At 36.2% G+C, this 26,924-nt stretch overlaps 1 protein-coding gene across 1 annotated transcript; it reads right to left on the bottom strand.

Annotated features, from left to right (window-relative positions):
• Positions 1 to 3,992: 3,992 nt before the first annotated feature.
• SERPINI1 (serpin family I member 1) lies at positions 3,993 to 26,491 on the bottom strand. Its single transcript, XM_061371684.1, has 8 exons — positions 26,197 to 26,491; positions 24,647 to 24,877; positions 21,788 to 21,982; positions 20,743 to 20,947; positions 14,241 to 14,338; positions 8,095 to 8,181; positions 6,713 to 6,802; positions 3,993 to 4,943 (listed from the first exon to the last, which is right to left on the bottom strand). Exons 1-8 carry the CDS (start codon positions 26,444 to 26,446, stop codon positions 4,867 to 4,869), a joined length of 1,233 nt encoding a protein of 410 aa, XP_061227668.1. The 5' UTR covers positions 26,447 to 26,491; the 3' UTR covers positions 3,993 to 4,866.
• Positions 26,492 to 26,924: the final 433 nt, after the last annotated feature.

The raw sequence follows: 26,924 nt of genomic DNA, 5'->3' as shown, positions 1-26,924 counted from the left end.
GTTCTAACCTGTTAATGGGAGCACAGACAACGTGATTTAGACACAATCAGCTTTCCTCTCTTCTTTCTTTTCTTCTTCACTCATTTTAGGTGCGAGTCACCTATTGTTTGGATAATACATTTATCTTTACCACTTTTCCCCATCTACCTGCCCACCTGAGTGACTGTGAATAAATCTGTTATCCTTCATTAGCTTTACACAGCCTTGACTATTGCACTGTGCTATTGTCTATAAACTGCAATTTAAACTGCATTTGCTTACATTACTTTTGTCTGTTTTCATTCAGTTTGCCTAATGCCTAGAACAACTGGTCCATGACTCAGGCTTCTAATTAATGCTGTGAAATGAAATTCATGTGAATGTTATTGTAAGAGCAGTACTATATAAAGAGAACACCATTTGAGAAGCCCTCGTAGATGGGCTAACAAGAGATGTAGTGCTGTTGGGTTTAAATTCCCAAATATGCTTGCACATTGCAAATGGTCGCTCATATGCAACTTTGGTTTATAGTCCTTAACCAAGGCCAGCTGGATGTGAAAGAAAAGCTACTGAACCAGTTAACAAAGGTCCCCAGGCGGCAGACAAAATCTTCATTCTGTCTGGATCCTTGCAACTACTGCAGCTTGATCCAAAATTCTTGGGAATTGCAGACAGTTTTGCAAGCTAAATTAATCTACAATTTCTCACCAACTGTGTCAGTAGATACAGAGTACTTCACACAGGAAGTCAACTCGCTTCTTGCTGGTATTATCTGAGTTACTATTTTCCTCGTCCCTGGCACTAGGGTTTGGGGGTAAATTACCCATCTCTCTCCGATCCATATATTTCTATTTTCTACTGTAATGACAAAGCAAAGATTGCCCATTAAAAGGGACACAAACAACTCAAGAATTCACTTGTAAACACCATTTTTGGAGTACGCCTTATTGTCTGTTTTAGAAAATCCCCAAAGGAACAATATTGCCTCCTCCCCAGGGAGAGAGTAGAACACTGACAGTGGTGTAACCTCAATGTACAAGGGGAGAACATACTGGCAATCTGCTCCTGCAGAAATTCTAGTGAGTGTATATAAGGTAACAAGGGAGAGGGGAAAGAAAGAAAGGTAAGTAAAAAGAGAACAACAGAATATCATATCAAGGATTTTAACCCCAGCTACATCTCTCTTGCAGTTGAAAACATGTCTCCTATTGCAGAACTGACTTTCTGAAGTAACCACAGTACAGCTCTACTGCTGTCCATGGAGATGGATTGAAAGAACAGGCCTTTTATTTTATTTCACCCCCCATGAAGTACACAATGCAATTGCACAGGCTATGAACTGGACAAAAAAAGTCCCTATGAGCAACAAACTTAATGCAGTGATCTGTTTTCGAGAACCAGAGAAAAGTTTGCAACACAAAGCAAGTTTTCTGGGGGTTTGTTCCCCCTGACCCCTATTATTAATCTCAGACACCTGGGTCTAATTATGCTCTCAAACTCAAGCACTCTCATTAATTTTACCAAAACTTAAATATACTGAGTCCCATTCAGGATATTCAGCTTTTCAACACTTCCATAGGATTACTGTCAATGGGAAAGTACTTCTCAACTTCTTAGGGGAGAGTGACATCTTGTGGTTTCTTCTTTTGACCAGCATTGAAAAATAAAAATTAGCCATAAAAGCTTTAACTTTTTTTTTGTTGTTGTTGTTGCTGTTGTTTGTTTCTGGTATAGCACTCTGATCTTACTTTTTTTTAGAAATATACACCTGAATCAGAGAAATGTATACAACAGTTTACTTCGCCACCATCAAGGCTTATGAAAGGACAGTGAAAATCAGTGCTTGAAACAGCAACAAAAAACATTCTAATTTATACAACACAACAATTTTTTTCTTAGAATGCAGCACTAATACAGAAAACGTGTTCAACGTCACGTACAAATGGGATCTTAAGTCAGTCTCCAGTGGAAGCACTGCCACTGAAAGGATTCATAGGAAAACTACTCTTTCCAACTGCAGCTCTGAAAAGCATTTCCATCTGGACTCCAGTACATGTATGCAAGAAAGAAAGAAGACAATGATAGCATCAGGCAACTGCATTTCATGCTTTAAGTCCATCTGCATCACAGAAGGATCTCGGTAGACAGTGTCACATCATGGGTCACTTACACAGCACAACTATGGAAGTTTCAGTAATTTATTTTCTGATATAGCTTCCAACATAAAATACAATTCTTAAATTTTTTTTGTAAGACAACACACCTAAGAGATACTATTGACAAATTCCCATTACAAAACATCAAACACAAAAAGACAAAATTATTTTGCTGGGTTTTGTCTTGAAAAGCAACAGAGTCTTTGAAAGGAACATTATACAAAATCCAGATGAAAACCCACAGTGGAATAGTATTCGTGTACCTCAATACATTGGTAACAATACTTAAGATACTACCACTACTAAAACCAGTACTGAGAGCTGTTCTAGTTGTGGTCTACAACTAACATCTTCACATAATTTGCTAATAATTCGTTATTGAAAACCAGGTAATTCTCAATTTTCAAAAAACCCATGAAATGCCTATTTTGCATCTGTAAAGACTAGGAGAGTATGAAGCAAAATAACTAGTGCTTGTATTTCTGTTTCTGCTGGTTTTCCTGTATTCCCATTTAGGCAATTCTCAAAATCAGATTTGGAATATGCAATTTTGCATCACTCCACTTATACCTGTGCTCAGCCTAACTGCTAGGGAACACTTTACACTTGCCTGATATCCTCTATAAATCTGACTGGCAGCTCTCCTTCCATAATTTCATAGCTTTAGTTCCAGTCTATCTTCAGTGCTTCCCTTGGTGAGAAACGCCTATGCTGCAAGGAACTAATGCAAAGAAAACACAAAATTGGTCAGGAAAAACTTTCTATGAACTGAAAATAACATGAGTGAGGGTTGTCATCTGCTTTCTTATTTCTTTCTAAATCAGTGAAAAACCTCAAAAGCTACCCTAAAAAAATGTAACAGCTTAAAAATAAGGCTCCTATAAGGTTAAAATCACCAGAGATCCTTAGCACATGGGTTACTTTTACAGATGTTAGATGATGTTCATAGAGTCATTTAAAGATGAAGAACCAACCCTTATGTCAAGGCAGCTGGTTTTACCTTCAGGGAGACTAGTTCTACATGTTGATAAAATTACTCCCTGCTCCTTTTCAGAAGCACTCTCTTGTTTTCCCTCCCAAGCATAACATCTCTAGCTATACAGAATAAAAATTACACTTCTTTTGTCTAAATTTGAAAACAAAACTGTCTCACCAAGTCCAGACTATAATACACAAAGGGTAATAAGCAGCACCAATACACTAAGGAGCTTCATTTTTTCTTCTGTGCAACAGAACTAAACAATCCAAAGAGGCAGGGCTAGAAATATGCTCAAATGTCCTTTCTGAGGAAGTGTAATCAAACCCCATGGAGAACATCCATCACTTTGAAGTTTAACCTGCATGAGTTTCACCAGCATTATAAAAAAAAAAACACAAAAAAACAAAACAACAAAGAAACAAAAAAAAAAGAAAAAAAGGTGTCAGATTTTGGAAGTTTTCTTTGCATGAATAACTTTGGTAGCAATATCTATGCTGTTCTGAAGTGAATATATGCCAGAGAAGCCTTCAACGAAAGTTCAGCCAATACACATTTGTTCCCATGGAATTCAAAGGAGAAAACTCCTATTGACTGAGAAGAAACCCACTTATTATCCAAAAGTTTGTATTTATGATATGTTTCAAAGCAGCTCCTCCCTTCTTTTCTCCTATTCTCGCTTACCTTTTTAGTAACTTCTGTTCACTTTATATTTGCACAGTGAGGGAGGAACAATTATATGCCTTTCCCATGACAACTGGTACCTCTCCTCTTGTAAGTGGACACAACAACTAATTCCCCTGCTAGTATTTACTTGTGGTATGTGTCACTCTCCTCTCTGTCACTTTATTCACAATAAAAAGTTAGGGAACAGAAGAATGATGTTGTTCCTTTAGAATTTATTTATGAATAGAACATTTTTAGACACTGAAAATTACGGGTTTTTTTGTTTTACTTTGAAGAAAGCTCATTCTAGATCTCTGAAGTGAGATACTGAAAAGCTTAGGTTAGAGTAGAACAAGAACTTCTGGAGAGAAAAGTACATTCACATGAATGACATTACTATTCAACTATTTTACTTCATTCACAGACATAGCTATTCTACACTGACTAGTCTCAAATATTCATGCAATCAAATCTTATTGGCATCAACAGTTCTGGAAGATCAATGGCAGAGTAACATGCAGGAGCATTCATAAAAGCAACATTTCAGAATCACATGTGAGAGAGTTCACACAAAGTCTACCACAGGTTATGTTATAGAATAAAATTGACTAGGCTTAAATTGTTCCATTAACTTTGATGAGACAGTGTATTGCAGTCTGTTTACTATTTTTACAGGAACAGGAAGAGATTACATTTTCCAGATGTAGTTCTTCAACACTATAAATTATCATCAAGGTTTGCATTTGTAATACCCAAAGCTGCACACATTCCACTCCTGTCTCACTGAGCAAGTCAGTCTTTGGACTGTAAAAAAATTACCAATAACGGATTTGCATTTTTTTGCTTTACAATTCTCTAGAACAAGAAACAGTTGTTGACATGTACGCAAGTTTATTTTAAGAACACGACAATCACAATGACAGAAACAGAAGCATTACTGTAATACTGTAAGCTTTCCTCTGGAAATTGACGTGCACAGTTAGATCTGAAAGCATTTTAAACAATATCTTGTGGGAAAACACAGAAAAACTTAAATGTATTAACTTCAAACTTTATGTGCTTATTTCCTCTTTTGGTAGCTGGTGGCGGTTAAAGCTTTTCAAAGTCATGGCCACTTGCACTCATTGCTTCAGGGTGCATTACCCTTCCCATGAATAACACAGTACCTGTCGAAAGGGAGGAACGAAGAGAAAATGTCAGAACCAAAAGGAAAAGTTGAGGCTGTAAGATGATGAATACTAAGTTAGAGAGCATGTGATTCACAATTTTTATAAGAATATAAGCCTTGGAGGACTTAGTACCCATGAAAGGCAGTGGATCAAGACCCCTAGAGAAGAGGACCTTTTTGTATTCAGAACTGATACAGGACAGACAAGAATATGGAAGTCTTCTGCATTTCAGTGCCCCTCTGCTTATTCTAAAGGCTTCATTGAAAACCCATCACAGATCAACAGAAATGTTCACTTTCATTTCAATGGTTCTGATGAGGGCCTATGAAGTACTGTCCCTGACATCTTAGTGGTTATGACACAGTAGGCTGGGGTGCTTCAAAGGTGGCAGCTGACCCTAACTGAAATGTGAATACCTAACCAGAGAAACCTTATTGACCACTTCTGACCCTCACATGCCTGCTGGACAACATTCCTCACAGAATTAAAAGTGAGCCCCAGAAACTCCACACCAATCAGTTAATGATTAATAGATAGATACTTCGTGTTCACAGATTTACTCCATATTAGAGCATGCAACCCACAACAAGGAACTCATATATAAATACTGCTCCTCTAAATTGTTTTATCACCATTTACATCTTTCCTATTTTACACATTTCTAACCTATTTAAATACAGTAATCAATCATGAACACATAGGGTATTCTTGAGAAGAGTAACCATCACAGATTGTTTTTCCAAAAGGTTTCTCATCTTAGATGTCTAAATCAGCAAAAGGCTTTCAGGATTTAACTATAGTTGTTGGCAATTCCTCTTCCTGCGTGCAACAGCAACCCCTATGAACATTAAGACCTGCATAAAAACTACCAAGCTCTACTCTGCTCTGATCTAAACTTTTCTTTTTTAGGATAATTTTGTATATTGAGTAGGGAAAGAACATATCTCCTTCAGAAACATTTTTGCTTAATTCAGTCTACAACAGCAGTGATCCTCGACTTAGATTTGGTTAAAAACCTTTAAGAGTTGGTATCATTCCTTGTAGACAAATGACTCTACCTAGTTAGGCTGTAAGTATCAGTGCAATCTAAATGGATTAACATACGTTGATATTTATGATAGGGATCTCAAATATAGGAAAAAAGCCTTTCTAACTGAACCTACCAGTTTTCTTATAGAAAATGAAAAATACTGGAACACACATATGATAATCGGTGGGTGCATAGTAATCTTTTCTCATTCAGTCACATGCACATCATTAAAACAAATTACAAATATGAAACTAAGGAATTCCTTAATCATTGCCCAGTTTGCTAGTGAGTGCTGTTCTGTTCCCTTGCTTTCCACAGAATGCTTCAAAAGCACAACAAAATTATTCATAGCTGCAATATCTATTATGCAAATCATTTAATATCAGGAACATATCTAACTCGTCTTACTACAGCCAAGCTCTCACAGAATGCGTGATTATGGATATTCAGGGCAATAACACTGTGTTCTCTGAGGAAAAATGGTGAATTTTTCTTCTCTGGGGTTTTTAATCACATAGTTGTGAATATTTTCCAGGATTATGTCAGATTCTGATATCTTACTTGGAGAAGCATTAAAGAGACATAGAAAAGGTGAACCTTTCAATATTGGGTATTTTAAGGCAAATTAAGGAAAATTAATTATATAAGGCCAGTTCACTGATCAAAATATGTGATTTTCTTTTGTATACTTGATGATGTACTGTGAAAAGTGTGGAAGAGTCTGCATTATTCTCACCTGTTCTTCTGTTTCTGACCAAAAAGAAAAAGGGATGGTCAACTATAACTTGGGGATACAGCACTGCCATTCTGCTAATGGCAATCATTCCTAAAGGAAGAAGAACATAGACAACTTGTTAAATATCACTGCACATTCTCCTACTCTTCATGAGAGATACCTGTGAAGGTCATGAGCAGACACTGAAGTCCCACACTCACCACTAAGCATCACCATGAAATATCATGAAAAATCTAACTGAAAACAGAAGAGTCCGACAGATTAATTGCCTATTTATGCTTTAAGAATGATTAACAATAGAGTGGCACAATTTTCGAGGCTGAGGGAGCAGCTTATAAACTTTAAGATCCAGAACTCTAAGAGGAGTTATGACTCCAGCTCACTTGTAGAAAGAAAATGCATTACATTAGACAACACTGCTGACCTGTTTTAAACAGACCCAAGCCTGCAGTTGACAGTAAAAGGTAACCCTTAATAACTATGGAATATGAAAACTAAATGGGCTGATCTTGAAGCTTTGAGCTTGAGTCTTTAAATAATGCAGAGTTATTTACTTTAAATAATGCAGAAAGTAGAAGTATCTGGAAATCAGGCAGAATTTGGCTCTTCGTTATTTTTATTTGGAGATGCATAGATTCCTCCATGATATTATTATTAGTTCCCAGTGCTTGATTTACTTTACATTTTCACTGCAATGTTAATAAAAACTCATGCATACCTGTAATCACTGTCCATGTTAATGTTACAATTTAACCCAGTTACTGACATTCATAACCAGGGAAGTAACTCTTCCTTTCTTCAAAGACTGGTATAAGTAGAGGCAATTAGAAATCACATAACGATACATATTGTCAACTAATGTAACTTATTTTCAGGAAAAGCATATGATAACCAAGTAAACCAACTACCTGGCCTCCTAGCATGAGTAAGAGCCAGCTATGTTTCTGCACTTAGTGCTTCAAATCTTACATCTCTGTGTACAAGTTTATAAAAGTGCAATTGCCACAACTCTTATTCTCCTCTTAACTATTCTGGATCAAATGCCTCTGACCATCTCAATTACCAGATAAAAAATTATGAATGTAGAAGTTCCATAAAGAAAATACAAGCTGCAGTCTGCACCCTCCTGACAATCAGAAGCAAAGGAAGGAAGATTTTAATCTTTCCACAGAAAAGAAACATTGCGCAACACACCTCATTAAAAAAAAAAAAAGCTAACACTTTTAATTTCCAGAATTCTCTTCTGAAAAGCAGTATATTAGCTATGCTGTGTCTTCCTGCTACATGCTATTTAGCTCTTCTGCCCGTACAGCAAGTCAGTTTTGAAAAATTAACACAAAATAACCAGACATTAGATTTAGTTCTGCTTTTCAATTAGGTACCTGAGGCAGCAGCAGCTTCTGATCCCTCCTCATTAACTTCTAGAAATGCCTTGTGAAATGCCTTTGCAAGGTAAAGTTCCTTGTTATCTGGAGAGGAAAAGGGAACATATTTCAAGTGGCTCAACAGTAAGACTGAAGTATTTTAAAAAACCCACAAACACTGCCAAAACCCCCCAAACTATTACCCACCTTCTGTCCTAAGTGGGCAAGTACAAGAGCTTTGTACATAGCAGTTGCATTAAAATACCTTCTGCCAATACTATTTATTATACTATTAAAATAGCACCATTTACCTCACTGAAATTTGTAGCCCTCTCCTACACTATGGTATTAAAATAGCTTGGCACTGTCTAGAGCACCAGCATACCAGACAGAGTAGAAGACAATCCTTTAACAGAAGATTTTAAACGCAAGTACTGGGAAAAATGATTATGACATTATATGGGAAATGCATGTAACAAACAATTTTATTCCTGCATTAGGTGCAATATAAACTTCCTCCAGCAAAATTAGGTATTTTTTTCCTTGTAATTATATTTAAAAGAAGCTGAAAATAAATAGCTAATGCAAAAACCGCCATGGAACTAGGTGTTTTTCAGTTGTTCATTTTCCATCCTTCTTTGTCAGTATTTCATTTTTGGTTCAAGCCTACTCAATTCAGTGGATGTTGCATTACTTTTCTTTAGTGGCTAAATGATCAGATCTATTGTAATTCTCAGGAACTTGCAGGAAGCAAGACACGTAACACCATTTGATCTGTTTGACTAAGTTTCATCAGTAAGACATAATAAGGGTTAGATATACATTTATCGTACCTCCATAAAATCCACAGGAATGACAGAGAACGACTGGCAGTTAAGAAAGGAATAAAGGCTTTCTCAACAGGGAGATACACAACCATGAAAATCTAATCTAATCACCCCAGTGAGACAGCCGTACCATTGTGTATTACTGATCCTTCACAAAATGTTCAACACCAAAACTAGCTGAAGGCTGACTAAGAAAGGAAAGCTTGGGACCATTCATGTAATTGTTACCCACTTATTTTGGCTCTCAAAGATAACCACTAGTTCTAATACTAATGCACGCTAAAACCATAAGAGACAACAGTTTAAAATGTCTCTCCCCAGCAGATCTCATTACTCCTACATACACTCTTAAGCTTCCTGGCTCAGCTGCTTAACTTCAATCTCACCAGCAAAAGCCCATAGTCATTCCCTTTGAGACTGTGTGTACTAAAATGTCCTAGAATCCTAAAAACTATAGTTCTAGGCTTCAGTTCTAAACCTTCAGTAATGCTGTCTTGAAAGCTGGGATGAAGTTCCAACTGCAAGTTCCAACTGTATTACTTTAAAACAAAGGATTTGCAGCATCTTGAACACTTAACACAATCCTCACAGCTTTTGCCTCTGTAACTGTTAACAGAAAGGCCACCTGAAAACACAACTTGGCTGCGTTCCAACACTAACACCACCTGTAAACCTCAAGCATTACCTGTGAAAAATAAATTACAACCTAAGTAAATAGTACAATCAGGTGTTCAATAGTCATCCCTTAAAGCTTCCATTCCATTATGGACCCATTAAGACTCAAGTTTTCAAAAACTGCTTTAGAACAAACCCTGGATGCGCAAGAGTACTTAGGTAATAATGGATAGATATCCAAGGCAAAAAGGGCAACAGATCCACAAATCAGTAATTCCTGCTGTGCATGTCTCATGCTATGAGAATGTTGCCTTTGTGAACGTCAATTACCAGGATTCTTTGTGAGTTTACTGGTCAGTCCTACATATTTCACCTTCTATCAAGCTATTTTTTGCTATCCTTGCACGAGTCCATTTCAAAGCTCTATAAAACATCTGAGCTATACTGCACATACCAGAAGAAAAAAGTACCTTTGCAGCCTTTATGGAAAAGTACTGGTTTGCAGTTCCTTATCTTAAACCCAAATAAAATTTTGTGTTTAATAACAGTCAAAGAACTACTCACTTTGCTTAATCATGTATTTTGATCACCTTTTTGATTACAGCACTTCGGCCTGCTCCTGTGACCTGTGATATTTACAGCAATACTCTGTATCTTATTCCTGAAAGCTTTATTTTGCATAGTGCGGTGGTGGTTATGGTACTCCAAGGTATGTTTCTGGTCAGAACTCTTAGCACCTCAGAATTGTGCTCTCCATCTGACAAGTTTATAGACAGCATAAACATTGCTAATTTTTACCACCAGATATAATAGCAGGCTTACTTGTAAATATATCTGGGTATTAATAAAAAACTAAAACAAGAAAAAAACACAAAACCAACATCAAACCAAACCAAACCCACAAAAAACAAAACAACATTTTGTTAAATTGACAGGAATACAAGAAGTGCCACTACAGACAAGCTCAGTATGTCCAATCAGCTTAGCACACTGTGCCAGTGATAGCATTATTACTGTTTCATAACAAGGTTAAAGAAGCCTTACAGATGAAAACTACAGCACAACTTAGAAGAGAAAAATATCCTCTCACCCAGCACATGCCTTATACCCAAGTTTCTAATCCACTGAATATACAGAATGCCTTTCTTCAGTGTAGTATAGATGGTTTTCATTGCTCTGAAGCATTTTTTTTAATCCCACCAATCTCATGACCTCAAGGAATACTCAGTAATGATCTCTGTGGTTACGTTTTCCATAAGAGAAATACTTTCTATTTGGTTTTAATTTGTTGACTTTCGCTTCACTGGATACCTTTGTTTGAAAGAAGTAAGTCCACAGCCCACTTAACTTTTTCTAGACTCTTCCCTTCATATTGCCACTATGACATCCCTCTTATTCGTCTCTCCCTGAAGTGAATGATTCTATTTCCCATCAAAGTATCATGTCATCACTGAGTATTCAGGTAGTTTTCTCTTTGTTCTGTTTTATGATTGTCAAATCACTGACTGAAATACCTCAATATCATATCCATCTAGTCATTATTACACATCTTTTTGCTATGGCTTTTGCTGGATAAAGGTGGGGCTTACCTGAGAATCTACTATCATGTCATTTTTCTCTAGTAGCTTCTTTGAATCTGGATTTTCATAAGAACCAGTATGATTTGACTGCTAGCATCTCAGAAAAGTCTCTTGGAGATTTAGTATCAAAGTTTAAGCTTTCTGCAGGACCACAGCCTAGATATCCATTAACGTGTGGGAGTAATCTGAAGCTTACTTCTAATGTACATGACTCCGTTAGCATCACACTTCATTTGTCATTACACTCCATATGCTTGCAAACTCCTACTCACAGCTGCCAACTGGTTGCTCCCAAGTCTCATTTTAAAAAAGAATGCAGGTTTATTGGCTTTTCTAGCTGAGGCTGTCCCAGAAAAATTATATGTATATCAGTCAAGACTTCAAAGAGCTATCTACCGATGCTCTTCTAATTACTTTATATTATGAAAGCAACTCATTAATATCACTATGCTGCTCACAGAAATTCAGGTCACCTTGAAGTTAAAGGTGGCTGTCATTTAAGGCATTATACAACAACAAGAAATACTATGAGCATTTGAAAGAGAAGGGGAATGTCAGTATTTAAAGTTCAAGAGTAAGTCGTAAGTGCTGTCAAAATACTCAAATAGCTAGTCTGCATGCTGTGTAAACTGTAAAACCCCAAATACTAGAAGCTGTTTCAAGATTATTTTGTACACCTGACAGAATTAGAGGCACAAGCAAAACCTGTTAAAAGTCTTTTGCTGAAAGTGAGAGTCAGAATACACAAATTAGACAGCCAAATAGGAATGTCCTCCTATCCACCTGTGTTAATTGACAATTTCTCCAAGAGGGTAACATTTAAAATGTGCATCTGGATTAATACTTTCTCTTTGCCTGCTACCAATCTACACATCATGGAAGGTAAAGCTGACTTGTCTATTTCCATTTTTTCAGATTAAGTGCAAAAAGCAAAAAATTCTAAATATTGAAAAATAAGTCTGTAATTCTGGAATTTGATTTATATCCACTAAACCCACATAGAATTTCACCGAAGTCAACAATCTGTGCCTGGATCTGATTGTAGGATAACAGCTATTGTTGAAATTGCAGGCAGCTTTCCTTGACAATAATCCAAAAGCAAGAGCAATGGGAGGGGAAGAAAAGTATTTTTAAAAGCATAAGAATATCTCAAAAATCTCCTTAGATTTTTTTTTATATAATTTGCCATCTTCCTAAATTAAGTGTCCAGACAAACATTTTGTTCAGAATGTAAACCTTTCATTTAAGGTTTAAGGAAGTGCCATGAAGTTTCCAGAAGCCTGACACTGAGATGCATGTAAACTACTGGCTTCAAACTTCCCTGTTAATTGATGTACTATTCATGTATTTGCAAAAACAAGCTTTCAACATTTTTCTTCACATTTTTCCCCCTTCCTCTTCCCTCCCCATTTTACATTGTGAAAACTAGAAATAGGATAATTATTCTGTCTTTTAATTACTTAAAATTTAATTTCCATAGCTTCAATAGTAAGGTTTTCATTAAAGACATTACTTCAAAAATATGTTCTTAATTAATGAATGACCTTTTCATCACCTGGCAGCACCTGCCCTTTCAAGTGACAAGCAAGAAAGTTACAGTACCACTCAAGAATTCTCTCTATACAGTGCTCTACATTACTTAACAAACAAGTTAATCTTTAAATGGCAGAGGCACTAATTCAGTCATGCAAAACATGATATTTTGATTTTGTACAGAACAATCGTCAAAAATGCACAACATGAAACAAATCATTAGTCACGTGGATTAAAACACAACCACATTCCAATCTTTCTGCCAGCCTCTCCACCACAGAGTTAGTCCCCTATATAGAGGTGAATTTTACATGACATTTTATATAAGAGACAAACACTGACTTGGTGGTTCAGTCTCCATGTGTATTCCCCATTCTCCATAGTACTTTTCCTCCAGTAAATACTTTTCCATGTGTAGATCAGAATTTATTGAAAAGCTTACTTTTATTTGTGGTGTCAGAGAAATTGAAGGGTTTTTTCTTCAGAAAAATGGTAAATTTATTTAAATTCTTTGCGCATTGTCTAACTAGCTTTTCCCACAATTTCACTTTCACAGTGGCAAAACAGTGGAATAAGTTACATGATATACTATAGACAATATTTCAAACTTAGCAAAAGTAAAAAGGATAGGAAAATTGCAAAGATTTCTGCTGTAGATTTTAAAGGAATATTTCCCTTCATTACCACTATTTTGAATAAACCACCAGCAGTGTTTGCTTCCAGAGACAGGCAATTAAGAACAGGTATTTCCCATCAGCTAAGGGTCTATCTGGCCAATTAGGCAGTAATCCATAGAGCGCCATACAGGGAGCAGTATATAAGCACATGTTACAAGAACGATGACAGCAATTTCACACAGGCACATGCTTCTAGATAGAGAACAACTGGGTTTACCAAAATTTGGGTGTAGACAGACCATGCTAAATACACTGCTTGTTGCCTACTTTTGTTACACAAAAGTAAAACCACTTCGCAGGCAAAGACGAGTCAATTACCTTTTGTGCCACTTCAATAACTTTTAGGAGGTATTAAAAGCATAAATATCTCATTTCCACCTGAATTTCTAAATGTATTGAATATTTTAACTTCTGAAAATAAAGTGTTGTCAACATATGTGACTAAACTGCTTTTATCAGAACTCTTTCTTTCCTATGGTCCTTCTATAAAGCAGGTATCTGGGGAGATGACTAATTGTAAAGCAGGTTAATGCTCCTAAGGCTATGAACAAACAGCCTCTGGAGATAAAAGATGACAAGCCCCTTGCCGTGTGAATCCCATTTGCCATCAAGTCACTGAAGACATTATTGCTCCAATGTGGGTCTGCCTCTTGCATCATATTATACTTTTGCTACATTTCTAATGAGATTCAATTCTGAAATACTCAGAATGAACTCTCCCAGGTTAAAAATCTCACACATCAAATACACCCCCCTGATGGTTTTCTCCTGTTTCAATAGCTCCTACAGCGAGCACACTTTTACATCATACAAAAATAATGAAGGATCTGAAGACTGCTAGCAGGATTTGGTTTGAGCTTGTTGGTTATCTTTAGGTGATTTCAGTACTTCCTCGTATACTCTTGGAGACAACACAAGAACCTCTTTCTTACCAGACATTGCAGTGAGGTCAGCACTACTGCTGAACAGCTCTGTAATTCCGAGACCTCTCCAGACATCTTTCAGATCAATTTCCTGTTCTACTGTGAACCTGGAGAATTTAATAGAAAATTACAAAAAGCCCAGACATAAGCAGAGCTTATTGTTTTGACAATAACAATAGTGAGCTAACAACAATTGACACACTGAGGTAAATAATGTAAAGTAGAAGATTCAGCGCTAGTACTACAGTGACACACTTTTATGAAAACACTTCAATTTAATTTGCTCCTATGGCTCAATTCTTTTTTTCCTAATGCAGAAGCAAAAACATGCTAAGGTTATGTACAGCCCCGACGATAAAAACTCAGTGCAAAATTACAAAGTAGCTAATGTAAATGTTTACTTTGTATACAACAGGTTTATTATAAAAACTGAATTTACCTGTGCGCACACTAGAACAGAATATCAAATAATGCGAAGGACAGCACAAATTCATGAAAAAGCAGTTGACAAAGGAGTAGGAAAGTAAGAAGGATACTCTTTTTGTTTAGACAGTATAAGCAAAGACCAGCAGTTATGAACACGAATATAAAGCATTTCTGACTCAGCTTCTAATTACTCTTGTGGCAAAACTTTAACTGGATTTTGACTGTGAATAAAGAACAGGGAAAACAAATAGTTAATGCAAATGCATATGTGAGTACAAGCTGACAGGATTTCAGGGTTAGCTTGCAAAGCCATGTTCTAGGCTATGTTACTGTGCTAGAAGGACAAATTGAGATTTATCCTGAGGGCAAGATTTTGGTCAAAAACTTGTTCTGTTTATGAAGACTGCTCTTCAAACGTTGTAAGTTATGCCTAGCATCAGTAAGAGAAAAAAAAAATAAAACCCCAAAAAAGACTCAAGTCCTTTGTGTGTGGCCAGACACAGACTGGAGAGCTGGGGAAACAAAGAAACACGTCAGAATTATATTAAAAACAATGGCAGCCCCAACCAGAAAATACTAGAAGTCTACAAATACAAAAGACTAATCATAAACGTTTGTTATGGGTGAGTTATGGATTCTCTGTAGAATTATCAAATTATTAGTGATTTACATTTGCTGACAGTGGCTGGTTATAACTATACAACACAAAATACAGTCCATCAGGTGTTGCTACATATTCTCCAGTGAGTCATTCAGTCAGAAACAATTCTGCAGTTACACTGCACAGTCCTTGCTTACAGATCTTACCCATGCTGGAACCAAATATATTAATAGGTGCTTCTGTGCAATTTCCTTTTCCAGGATTAAGCTTCCTCAGCTACAAGGAAGAACATACTCTTTTCAGGAGAAAATATAGCCAGAACTCTGAGCAGAGAACAGCTGATGAAAAGCTGTGTGACACCTTGGCATGTAAAAGCCTTGGCAGCTTGAAAAAGAATAATCTGGACATCAAAAAGCAACTGGATAAAAGTCAAGTGGATCTTCCTCACTTACAACATTTACAGAGAATAAAAAAAATATCTAATACAGAATCGACATTTGTAATGAACTTAGAAATGCCATTAGAAGCCAAAAAATTTATGATGGAATAGATGTTAGTCATTACCCAGAGAAGAATTTTATGCATGTTATATAAGATCTGGAGATAGTTCAGGACTGATAAATCACTGGTGGCATTGCAAGCCTTTGTGTACCCAGTTCATATGAATCCCAGGATATGCCTGGAACAAAACCAGAAGGACTAATTCTTGTGGTTTTATTCTTTTGGCAGCTCTCAAAAGAATCAGAAGAGACCAACAACGATTTATCCACTGGAGGAACCTTCTCATGGTGTCCTGGCATATCCCCCATCAGTGTGGCAGCGTTTTTAAAAAAAAAAGGAAAACCAAAAAAACCCTGAAAACAAACCCAAGAAAACACTACTTTAATGAATGAGATGTAGATACTTGCATTAGATGACCTGAAAACACCCAATAGGATTTTAGAAAATGGGGATGTGCCCTGTTAGATTTCTTTTCTTAGAAAGCTCTGGACACACACACTACTGGTCAAAAACTATGCTCTCAAGATGTTATTCACAATTTTAGCCTCAAGAGACAAATCTACAAGTTGCTCATTCATTCAAATTTCCCTGGCTTCTAGGTTCCAAAATTATAGACCAGTTTTAACTCTCACTACACACTTGTAAGGTATGCCCAGATCTATTTTAAAGACTTAAGTAAAAAACCTAAGATAGAAGAACTGAGATTCGATTCCTAATACAGGGGTCCTGACAGTGCACACTGAATAAATCCAGAGTGAACAAATCCAGAAGCATTTCCTTTTACATTAAAACTGTATTACAACATTAAAAAAAAAAACAACCACCCAATTATATCTACCTTATAAACAGAACAAAAAAATGCATGCTAAAATGTATTTTATAAAAATTTCACGGTGGTATATTTTTCTTTTTTTGGCTTTTATTTCACCAGAGTTAGAATTAAATGTATTAAGAAGAGCAAAGGTCTCTATAATATCTATGCAAGTGAGTTTCTACTTTTTATGCAAATAAAGGACACCAAAAATATCACATCAGCTGTATAAATACCAAAATATCCCTCTACAAAAATAAAACTAATTACTTCCCTTTCCCCCTTTTGTTTTTGTCATATGGTAAATCCCCCACTCTAAACTACTATTTAAACCAGTATCTCCCTCCTTTCTCACATGCTATGAAGCTCAGATAGAGTTACAGATAAGGTATTAATGACATCTCAAATATTTTAGCTGACATCAGAACTATCCTCTTTTGAACAATAATAATGCTGCTTTACACTTTGAAATTTAATTTCAGGCTATGAAATCTGACATAAAAATCTGGTGTGAGTTATCCTCCAGTCGTATTTGGATTTCTTTCCATTCCTTACAGACAGCGATGTAGGTATTCAAAATCAAAGCTGACAACCTAGAACATATAAGAGACATTCAATCTCATTTCCCAAGCCAGGCATTTACTGTACCTAAGACTTTGGAAATGCCAAGCTACATGAAACTAGTCCTGACACATGATTACTTGCAGTGTTTGTTGCATATAATAAACCAGCTGGTCATATGTTTTTTTAACAAACAAGGTGCTTCTGATTTTAAAAATACTATATATAAAAAAAAAAGTTTTAATACCAGGAGTCATGGAATAGTTGCAACTGGGAGCATTAGAAACTACAAAGGGAATTCTGAGAAACAGACACTGAAGATGAGATATTTTCACCATAGGACCAGAACAGAATGACTGGTCTGTTGAGTCAAGAGGAAATCTCCTACACTTAAGCAGTTCTAGAAGGTTCATTAACATACATGTTCATTTATGTATGCTTCGACAGACCAGAAAGGAATTAATAAAGGATAGTAACTCTGCCTACCAGGTTTTACCCAAAGTCAAGGAGAAGTGAACATGTGAGTTAGCTCTATATTTATTTTTACACTGTTCACTTGTTCACTGTTCTCTCCACTTCCTACACGTAAAATGAAGTCCAAACAGCTTAACAAAAATATTTCCCTTGTTTTCCACCATCTTTGGATTTCTCCCATATGAAACGAAGAACAGAATGAGATGCCTAGGAAGCAGAATTAGAGTGAGAAACTAACAGTTAGCACAGAATTATGGTATTTTCATGAAATTTAAAACTTACACAAACATTAGGTTAAAATGTATTTTGTCATTGACAGTCTCCTTAGTTATGTATCTGAACCTTTAGGTTTTGTATAGGGCATTATCATTTCAACATCATCTAAGGCATTTATATGGTATTTTAAATGTAAAAAAAGGCAAGGTAATCATTATGGTGGGCATACTGTAGCAATCCTTAACATCTGCAGACCTTAACACTGTTACTAGATACTAGTTTCACCTATGCTCTTCAAATAATCTTTGTTAGAAAGACAGCTTTGTAAATTAGATTCATGGTCTGTTTCACTCCTATGCAAAAAGTGGATTAAAATGCTGATCACTTTAGTCTGGGTTAAGCTGGAAACAAAGATTGAAAATGAAAATGAGAACATATAACTTAACAATTCTGTACAAATCTCTCCTTTGCTATTAAGAGGAATAATACACAATTTCATTTGCACACAGATAAAGCAGACAGAAATTGGAAAGTTGTGATTAACTCTGCTTCTGTTTTGGCTAGTCATTCAGGTCCTATTACAAATGTTTAAGTTTAAAAAATGTTCACTTTATAATTGGATAGCATCTTTCAGGGCATAAAAATTTAATTTCATTCCACTGCTACTTTCAATTTCTCAGTGGACATAGCCTGCAGGCCACATTTCATAACATGCCTTTCTGAGTCAGAATATTAAATATTTATGAAGTTTTTATTTAGAGGATTGATAAAATCCTGTAGATTACCTCTGAATCCCTAACAGAAATCCCAACACATTGGGAGCACGCAATTAATGTTTGGATTTTTTTGTAAGGGAACTACAGATTTACTATATGGAATTTCAAGCTCATGACAGTCATCTTTTATAATCTGAAAATACTTATGGTAATCAGCAACTGGTTGTAAGTATTTTGCTTTTGTATAGACCTAATTCAGAAACATCAAATTTTTTGAGATTCTTAGGTAAGAGTGACAGACTAGCATGTGGATGGAATAAATAAGACCATTTTATGACCACACAAAACCTAGGCCTCGAACTCATGCCTGAGAACCCGGCTACAGAGAATCCCGGAGCCTCTGCTTTTGCTTAAAACCAAATAAACCCCCAAACTACCTCTACAAATTTAATTCATGATATAAACATAAATAACATGTTTTCAATTACATTCATGTATTTAACTTTAGATGCCTGAGCTTATTGAATTGGGAAGCTAGTTTTTATGGATTCCCTATACAATCCACGCAGAGACACTTCTGTTGTGAATTTCACACACCAGAAATTCTTTGAGAGAAGATGTCCAACTTCAGCACCTGATGCACAGGCTGCGATATGATCCAATTATAAAAGGAAAGCTTAAGGGATGGAAAACCCCTCATATTTTACCTCTCATTAACATCTATTAATATTTGCCAAAGCCTGCAGAAGAAACGCCCTTGCCCTGCATCTTAGTGGACTGCTAATACTACAGCTCCTGGGATCTGAAGCTCCAACAGAAAAACAAATCAAAATCACAGGAACAGTGTACAGTTTGTATAAAACCTGCAGTGCAGCTCTTTGCTGCTCTCCCTGCTTCTTTAAAGTAAATGCTGCTTAAAAAAGATAAGAACTCTTTCTATGGGACAGTCAAAACCAGCCCCAAGATGCTGCTGCTCCCTTGCTACTCTGACACTAAGCATAAGAGCTTAAAAGAGAACTCGAATTCCACCTTGAATTGGAATTGGAACATGCCACAGTGGAGTCCATCTCAACCGAATTTATCCTGGCTAGCCTTATTTTATTGTGCTCAGCTGCAGTTAGCTTCTTGAAAGTGGTCTGAAGTCCCTCTCAACTCTGCAAGTAACCTGGCAACAAAAAACTATTTTAATGATTAAAAGAATTCACTTAAAACTTTTTTTTTGTGGTTTTCTTTTTGATTTTTTTGTTTGGTTTTTGATTTTGGTTTTGTTTTAGAAAACAACCTTAACCTAAGAAAACATTATTTCAACACCATCTAAAGCATTTTTAAGTGCTGCCATGTACTTACTATACAGTGTCAAAAAAAGTAGAATAAACAGAAGTGATCCACATCAAACTCATGCCATATTGTTATATAAACACTTTAATGAAATCACTTGAAAGGACATCATGATCCAACTATACATCAGTGACATTTAGTAGTAAACAACTCCATTACTAAGTTAAGTGTAGGGCAAGCATGAAAAATACTTGAAGGCAGATGAAACTGAATTCTGGGCAAGATAACTAAGAGACAGATGTGAGCAAAAAAGTTATGGAGCATACACAACTTATGTCTACAAATAAACTGACAGAAGTTGCATCCCTTCTGGTAGCAACATCTTGCTATTCTATTGCTCCTCTAAGAAAAGAGAAAGCATCAGTTATTACAACTAAGAAAATCGACAAGACAAATTGATTGGAATTACTCCTCAACACTCAACTATTTGTATCTACACAGACGCACACCATTAGAACTTTTTAAATTAGCAGCATATAGAAATCTAATTAGGAAGTAAGTGAAACACTTTAGCTTTTGTTAATTCAGACTTGCAATATTTCTATGGCTCCTGTCTAAATGGAACTTAGCCATAATGAGTTCTGCAATACTCTGAACATCATTCAGAATGAATATATTCCCGATTATGAAATTTTCCTTTCTAGAACTCATATATAAAAAGGATGCAAACACACAGTGCTCATCTGTTGTTCAAACAATGATCACCCAGCACTGCACACCCCCTGGGCTTTATTGTCAAAGCAACCTTCATGTGGGTGCTACCTAAGTGCAGGCTTGTTCAAGGTGTTCAAGTTTCAGCTGCTCTGCTACTCCAATCAATTTGAAGGCAGTCTTTCCCCTTCTATTGACATGGGAGCATATTCTCACCTTGGTAAATATACTTCCACTTTTTGCTTCTTTACAGAATTAGCCCATTCATTAATCAATGAGGCTTTAACCAGTGGTTCCAATGACACCAGTGGAACTTCCTGTCTGGAAAGAACGATCATCATACTAATCTCATCTCCCTCATATGGTATTTCCAGAACTTGATAGATACCGCCTGCTTCGTTGGATCCATCACTGAACTCTCCTACAAGAGAAAAACAACAACAAAAGCTAGTAGAAGTATTTTCTTTTGTTTTCACTGGAGACAGAGAAAAAAATAGAAGGCTAATACTAGCCAGTATTTACTAGGTATAGAACCAGAAGTGACCCTTTTTTTCTGTATGAAATGTATATTGGTGTCTTCATCATAAGATTTGAGGCTTACATCTGCTTTCTTACAGAAACAAGCAATCACGCAGTTTGTAAATAATCACACTTCTGAACCTATTACCTAACTTTCATTGGTTAGAGAGAAGTATGAAAGTTGTTAAGGTTGCCAAGACTTTCAGGGAAACAGGTGGAGGTTTTCTATTCAAGAGAATTTTTCAATGATGAGACTGAGCAAAATACTGCAGGTGTGAGACACTGCAGAACTCACTTGGGGCTCGAGATAAAAATGATCCTTAGTTCTGCTGTTCAAAGAACCCCTATTTTAGCTCCCTAAGGATACCACAACAGTAACAAGCAAACATTTGTTTAAATATTTAGCACAGAACAAGAAAAATCTTTTACAAGAAGCAAGACTAACTCAAGAATTGTAAAGAGGTTAGATCTAGTGGATAAACATTCTGAAATCCACCATGTGGCATCACACACATACCTAAAAAGTAATCAAGAAAGAGCTCTTTATAGATGCTGCTATCTAGTTATAACAGACAAGAACACACACTACAAAAAGATGCCAAAACCAGAGATATTTCACTGGACAAACACCACATTTAGAGTTCTAGGTCAAAGAACAGACAACGCCACAAATGAGTATTACTGCAACATACCTATTCAGGAAAGATTTATTAGCTTTAAAGCTGCTAAAGCTCCAACTCACCATAGTAAAACTCTCCCTGCTGGTACATCATTGGAATCTGCACTTCACTTTCATCATCTTTAGTGAAAGAAAAAGTTCTTGTGTTTTCAGGTCTGAACTGTGATTTCCAATTGCCTTTAAAGTAGATTGCGTTGATCAGAGCCAAATGAGTTGGAGAACCAAAATCTCCTGAAGACACAAAATCCTTGATCATATCTAAGAAGAAAACCAAGTGTCAGTCTGCATATCAAATTGAGCATTAAATGAAAACTCAAGACAACTTGAAAAATGCAAAAAAAAAAAAAAATAAAAAATCTGTGCTACCATGTAATTTCCAATTCAGATGTTTCATTGAATCTCAAATTAAACTGCCAATGTTTTGTAAACCCAAATCACAGTGTGGGTGTGTAAACCCTTCCATTAAGTACATGCTAAGTCAACTGCTTCTTGATCACTACTTAAATATACACACAATGGAACCAAGTGGAAAAGGGGTCACACAAGCAACGTTTGTACTGGTGCTATAATACAGTTCAGCACTACTGTCTTAACATCAAAACTTCTACAAACTCTGGCTCCAATACAAAGAAGCACTTAAAACATATGCTTTATTTAAAGCGCATATGCGTACCCATTGGAACCTGCACCTGGACCAATTTTGAAGGAAGCATTCACTTTCAGTAATGTCCTACTGACTTCTAAGTACGGAATAATTATAAAATCCCCCATAAATTCATAGCATTTGTTCTGTTGACATTAGCTCTTGAAAAGCAAAAAAACCCAACCATTTAGCATCTGCTCTATTCATGGGAGGTACATCAGCTGAGCATGGCAGCTGCTTTGCTCCTAACTCCCAAGTCATTTACATCAGAACACAGTCTGCTACCTGCTTTAATTCATCTTAAATGGCTTGCTTTTAAGCAGAATGATTTAGACTTGGTTAAATTTGGTGCACTGTCCAATTTGTCACTATTCCTAAAGAATTACAGCTTACTTCTGATAGCTTTCTTGCTTACTTCTATTTTTAACTGATATTGCAATGCAAGGTGTTAAAGTAAACACATTTATCAGATTATTACTTCTTAATCCATGGTTTAAAATACAAATTAATTCTGCTTTCTGGAGCATATGACACTAACTGCTGTGAAATTTATGTATTAAAGGGCAGTATTTCTTCTGAGTCGCTGTTTGTACTTCATTTTATCTAGAACATTCTTAGAAATTAGATGTGACCAATACTGCTAAACTCATTCTCTGTGACTGGGAAAGAAAAAACAAAAACACAAATAAACAAACAAACAAAGGATTAAGAAGGAACACACTTCCAATTTTTCTGTTTCTATTTAATACATCATATTCCCTTGTATTTTCAGTCTCATCCTGTTAATACACTAATGTAACTGAGAATTTTCCTGGCCAGAAAAACCCTGGACAGGTGTATTTTCTGCTCTGACCCTCCCATCATGCTTAACATGCTGAATTGGAAACCTGCCCGTTTTGTACCCCTTTTCTAATGAGAAAATGAGCCTCTACTGTATGAGCTAGCAGGCAGGAAGGGAATGAGATCTAGTGGTCAGAGACTAGGCTAAGCGACTGTTACTATCGCAACCCACCCCTAGGAGACACACAGCTGCCTTTGTTAGCTCTACATAGCTCCTTCCAGGACAAGGTTACGAACTCGGTCAGCACATGGCAGGTGTTAAGTAGGAGAACTCTTGCTGTTCCTTCTAAAAGAAAGAATTCTACTTTTTCTTCAGATAGACACCATGTTTCTCTGAAAACACTCTGCAATCTGCTGCATTGCTTACATTCTCTCTATTTCTGTAACTTCAGATAAAGGGCAGAATTTAGTATGAATATAGTAGCTGTTATTTTTCCTTGGAAAAAAAACCACCAGGTAACATTCAAAATGAAATAAAAACAATATATAAGGTGGTTTTCCACTTTAGTGCCATATATTTCCATTAAGCATTGTGGACTCTTAAATGTTCAGACTAAATGGTGATGTGTTAAGTCATTACAGAGGATTCCAGTACCTTCACATTTACAAGGGTATAACTGATGTTAGAGTGAGACCCCTGTTGAATTACAATTAAAATATCAACCTCCAGAGAATGTCAGATGAAGTAGAATGAGATAATCCCCACAACAAGGGACTAACCTCACTCCCATACCTTGAGAATCTGCATGTATTCAGAAAATGTCACTTATTTGGGATTCCACAGGCGAAACAAGACCTAAATCATGCAGATTTGAATATGCATATTTACAACAGTAATTTGGTGTTTATTCCCCTGCTGCAAATTTTTGTTGTGAAGCCCTGTTGACAGTTCCTCGCATTGGAACAGATTACATTACAGGGCCTGATTTTGTGGTTTGAAATTATCTTCTGTCTTCCTTTGTATTCTGTTCTGACTACCTTGTAACTGAGTTTCTTAAGAGATCTACTCCAGCTATTCAAAGCATACACCAATAACCCCTTTGTAGACAACTTGTCTGCAGTTAGTAATAGTACTTACCTAATTTTTTTGTAACTTAATACCAAAATCAGTATTAAAATGCTATTAAAAAGCCTACCATTAAAACATTCTCCTTCAGTAAATGTTACAGGTGCTTTAAGACAGTAGACAGGTGAAAAAAATATTCAGATACTACTACATGACTAGCCATGGATAACATTACTTAAGAGAGAGCTTTCCTCTACAGGAAAAAAGTTATAATTTCACAAAGAACAGATACTAGAATTCTTTTCATGCAAGGAGTCACTATAGTCTCAAATGGAACAGATAAAAGCCAAGGCAACAATTCAACACCACTGTAATACTTCAGAAACACAAACACTTACTGCAGGAAGTATACAAAAGAATCACATGGACTTACTATTTGTATGATTCTCCACCCATCTATTGATTTGGGTAGCTACAGCTGCACTTTGGCTGAAATCTACATTCTCTACTTCAGCTCTAAAGTATTTTTTCACCAGCTGCAGAAATTTGTCACTGATATGAAATCCATTTTGCACATAGAGAGAATTAGCAACATTCAGAACATAATGACTTTCTTCAGTAGTTGCCATATCAGAAAGGTCCTTTAAAAAGGTAAACTCTTCACCTGAGGAAAGAAAAACAGATTTTCTGTTTCAGAAAAGGAAGGGTTTTTTTCTGCTGAAGTTCGCAGTCTTTTTTCCAAACACTTTGAGATCTGAAAGAACAATGTACAACGCAGAACATGTTATTTTTTCTATTATCTATAATTAGCATAATTAATGAGACATTTGAATCCCATCACACACAAAATTAGCAACAGTAATTTTTTCAACACCAAAAGAGGAATAAAAAAAAAATAAAAATCATCCTTATAAGTCACATTTGTATGTCTTGTGCTAAGGGATAATTTATCAATGTTTTAGAGACACTGTGGAACCAAATATGTGCTGTAGACTCCACAGAGAGACATCATCTGTGCAGTGGTACTGTTGAACACATCTTGAACACTGTATTTAGAAATTCCTCCCCAGGATCCTTTTATCAAAGACTTAGAAGTCCAGCACATTATGTGAGTAAGAATTATAATTCAGGCTTCAAACCAATTACTTTTATATCAAAATTAACAGAAATTGCCTCTTCCAAGCAATTTTTTTGCCATTCACTGATCTTGTCCATTTGCAGTCACATTACGGTGACATGCACTAACAGCTGAAACTAACATTCAGCAGTACATCCAGGTCCATGAATTATCTCATCCCATACTACAAATGGGACAGCATGGTAGTAATGTTTTCCGCTGAAGAACTGAATCCTGCTTCTCAGAAAGGCTGATGGGAACACATGGCATACTGTACTGAAATAGCCACAATGCTTATATTTCCTGATTAGCTTGTATATCTGTATGGGGCATTATGCAACGCAGAAAGAACATTAGTGACACAGAATCAGGGTAAAGAACCTACAGGTTCTACTTACAAGAACCAAACAATTTGTGTAAGAGACATTTTCAGTTAAATTACTATGCTTTTCATATTTTCTTATAAGCAATATTCCTGGAGCTACTACTTTTCCAGCTTCGTTATAACCAGATGTTCCTAAAAATCTTATAACTCTCGAGGCAAAGGCAAGCTTATTTTGCAGAGAGAAACCAAGATCAACAGTCTGATTTTTTGCTCAACAACTTGAGCAACCTGAAACTGCTTCAGGTTGCTCAAGTGCAGATTCAGGTGCCCAAGCCAAGCACCTGATGCTCTCATCTCTCAGCTTATGCAGAACCCACTAAAGGATGCTTCAGCATGCTCAGGCCATTAAACAGGATGCCAAGAAGCCTACTGATTAATAACCCATGGACATGACCGGGCCACTTCCATCATTGTTCAGGCATTGCCATCTGTTTCTTTCAGAGAAAAAGCTCCATAGTAAAACATGATTAAAAGGACTTACCATTTTTTAAGCTGTCAAAACCCAACGAATGCCGAATTTCTTTCAGAGTGGTTCCATGAGCTCCAAGCTCTACCATTCCCATGGCTATTGCAATGCTCAGAGGAGAGAAAAGAATATTCTCATCTTCTCTTGCAGCTCGTAGCTGACTGTAAACATTCACAGAAAGCTCAGCAATGGTTTCATCAGGAAAATTTATCTTGAAAGCTTTGCTTTGCAAAGCAAGCAAAGACAACAGTCCAAGGACATACATGACTTGAGATTTTAAGATCTGCAAGACAAATTTTAGAGAAAATAAGTTAATCTTGTTTAAGTAATAATACATTCAACTTGAGAAAAAAAAGAATACCAAACTTTAGTCTTAAATCTGTGGGAAAAAAAATCCCGACTGGAGTTCAGTGCACGATTCAGTTATTTGGAAGCAACACTAAAAGACATATTGCTCAAACAGAAGTAAAAATCTATTTACATAAAATGATAGACTACTTCATTATGGACCTAAAAGTTTTTCAAGTCTTTCAGCCACAGATTAACAAAACATGGCCTGTACAGAAAAAGACCTCAAAGACATAGCAACAGCTTCCACTTTTTAATTCTGTTGTTGTAATTGTTAAACAATGCTGATCTGGAATCAGCATGTATTCCTGTACTTCTTCACCAGGGAGACCTACAAATCCACATTACTTTCATCTGACCTTCCAGTAAGATATAATTTATTCATCTAAGTCACT

The sequence above is a fragment of the Neopsephotus bourkii genome, unplaced genomic scaffold (assembly GCF_033783945.1).
Source record: "Neopsephotus bourkii isolate Nb327-2 ecotype Australia unplaced genomic scaffold, CSIRO-AGI_Nbou_v1 NB_1574, whole genome shotgun sequence".
Taxonomy (NCBI): domain Eukaryota; kingdom Metazoa; phylum Chordata; class Aves; order Psittaciformes; family Psittacidae; genus Neopsephotus; species Neopsephotus bourkii.
The sequence above is the reverse complement of the archived record's forward strand: the minus strand, read 5'-3'. Positions and strand labels throughout refer to the sequence as shown.

What these genes read in the sequence shown, in the direction of transcription:
- SERPINI1 (XM_061371684.1), bottom strand. Translation starts at nt 26,446, where the DNA reads ATGTATGTCCTTGGACTGTTGTCTTTGCTTGCTTTGCAAAGCAAAGCT. An exon ending in GGTGGAGAATCATACAAATA is followed by an intron (nt 21,983 to 24,646) that starts GTAAGTCCATGT and finishes TTTTCTTCTTAG; the next exon opens with ATATGATCAAGGATTTTGTG. An exon ending in AGAAGCTGCTGCTGCCTCAG is followed by an intron (nt 6,803 to 8,094) that starts GTACCTAATTGA and finishes TTCTTCCTTTAG; the next exon opens with GAATGATTGCCATTAGCAGA.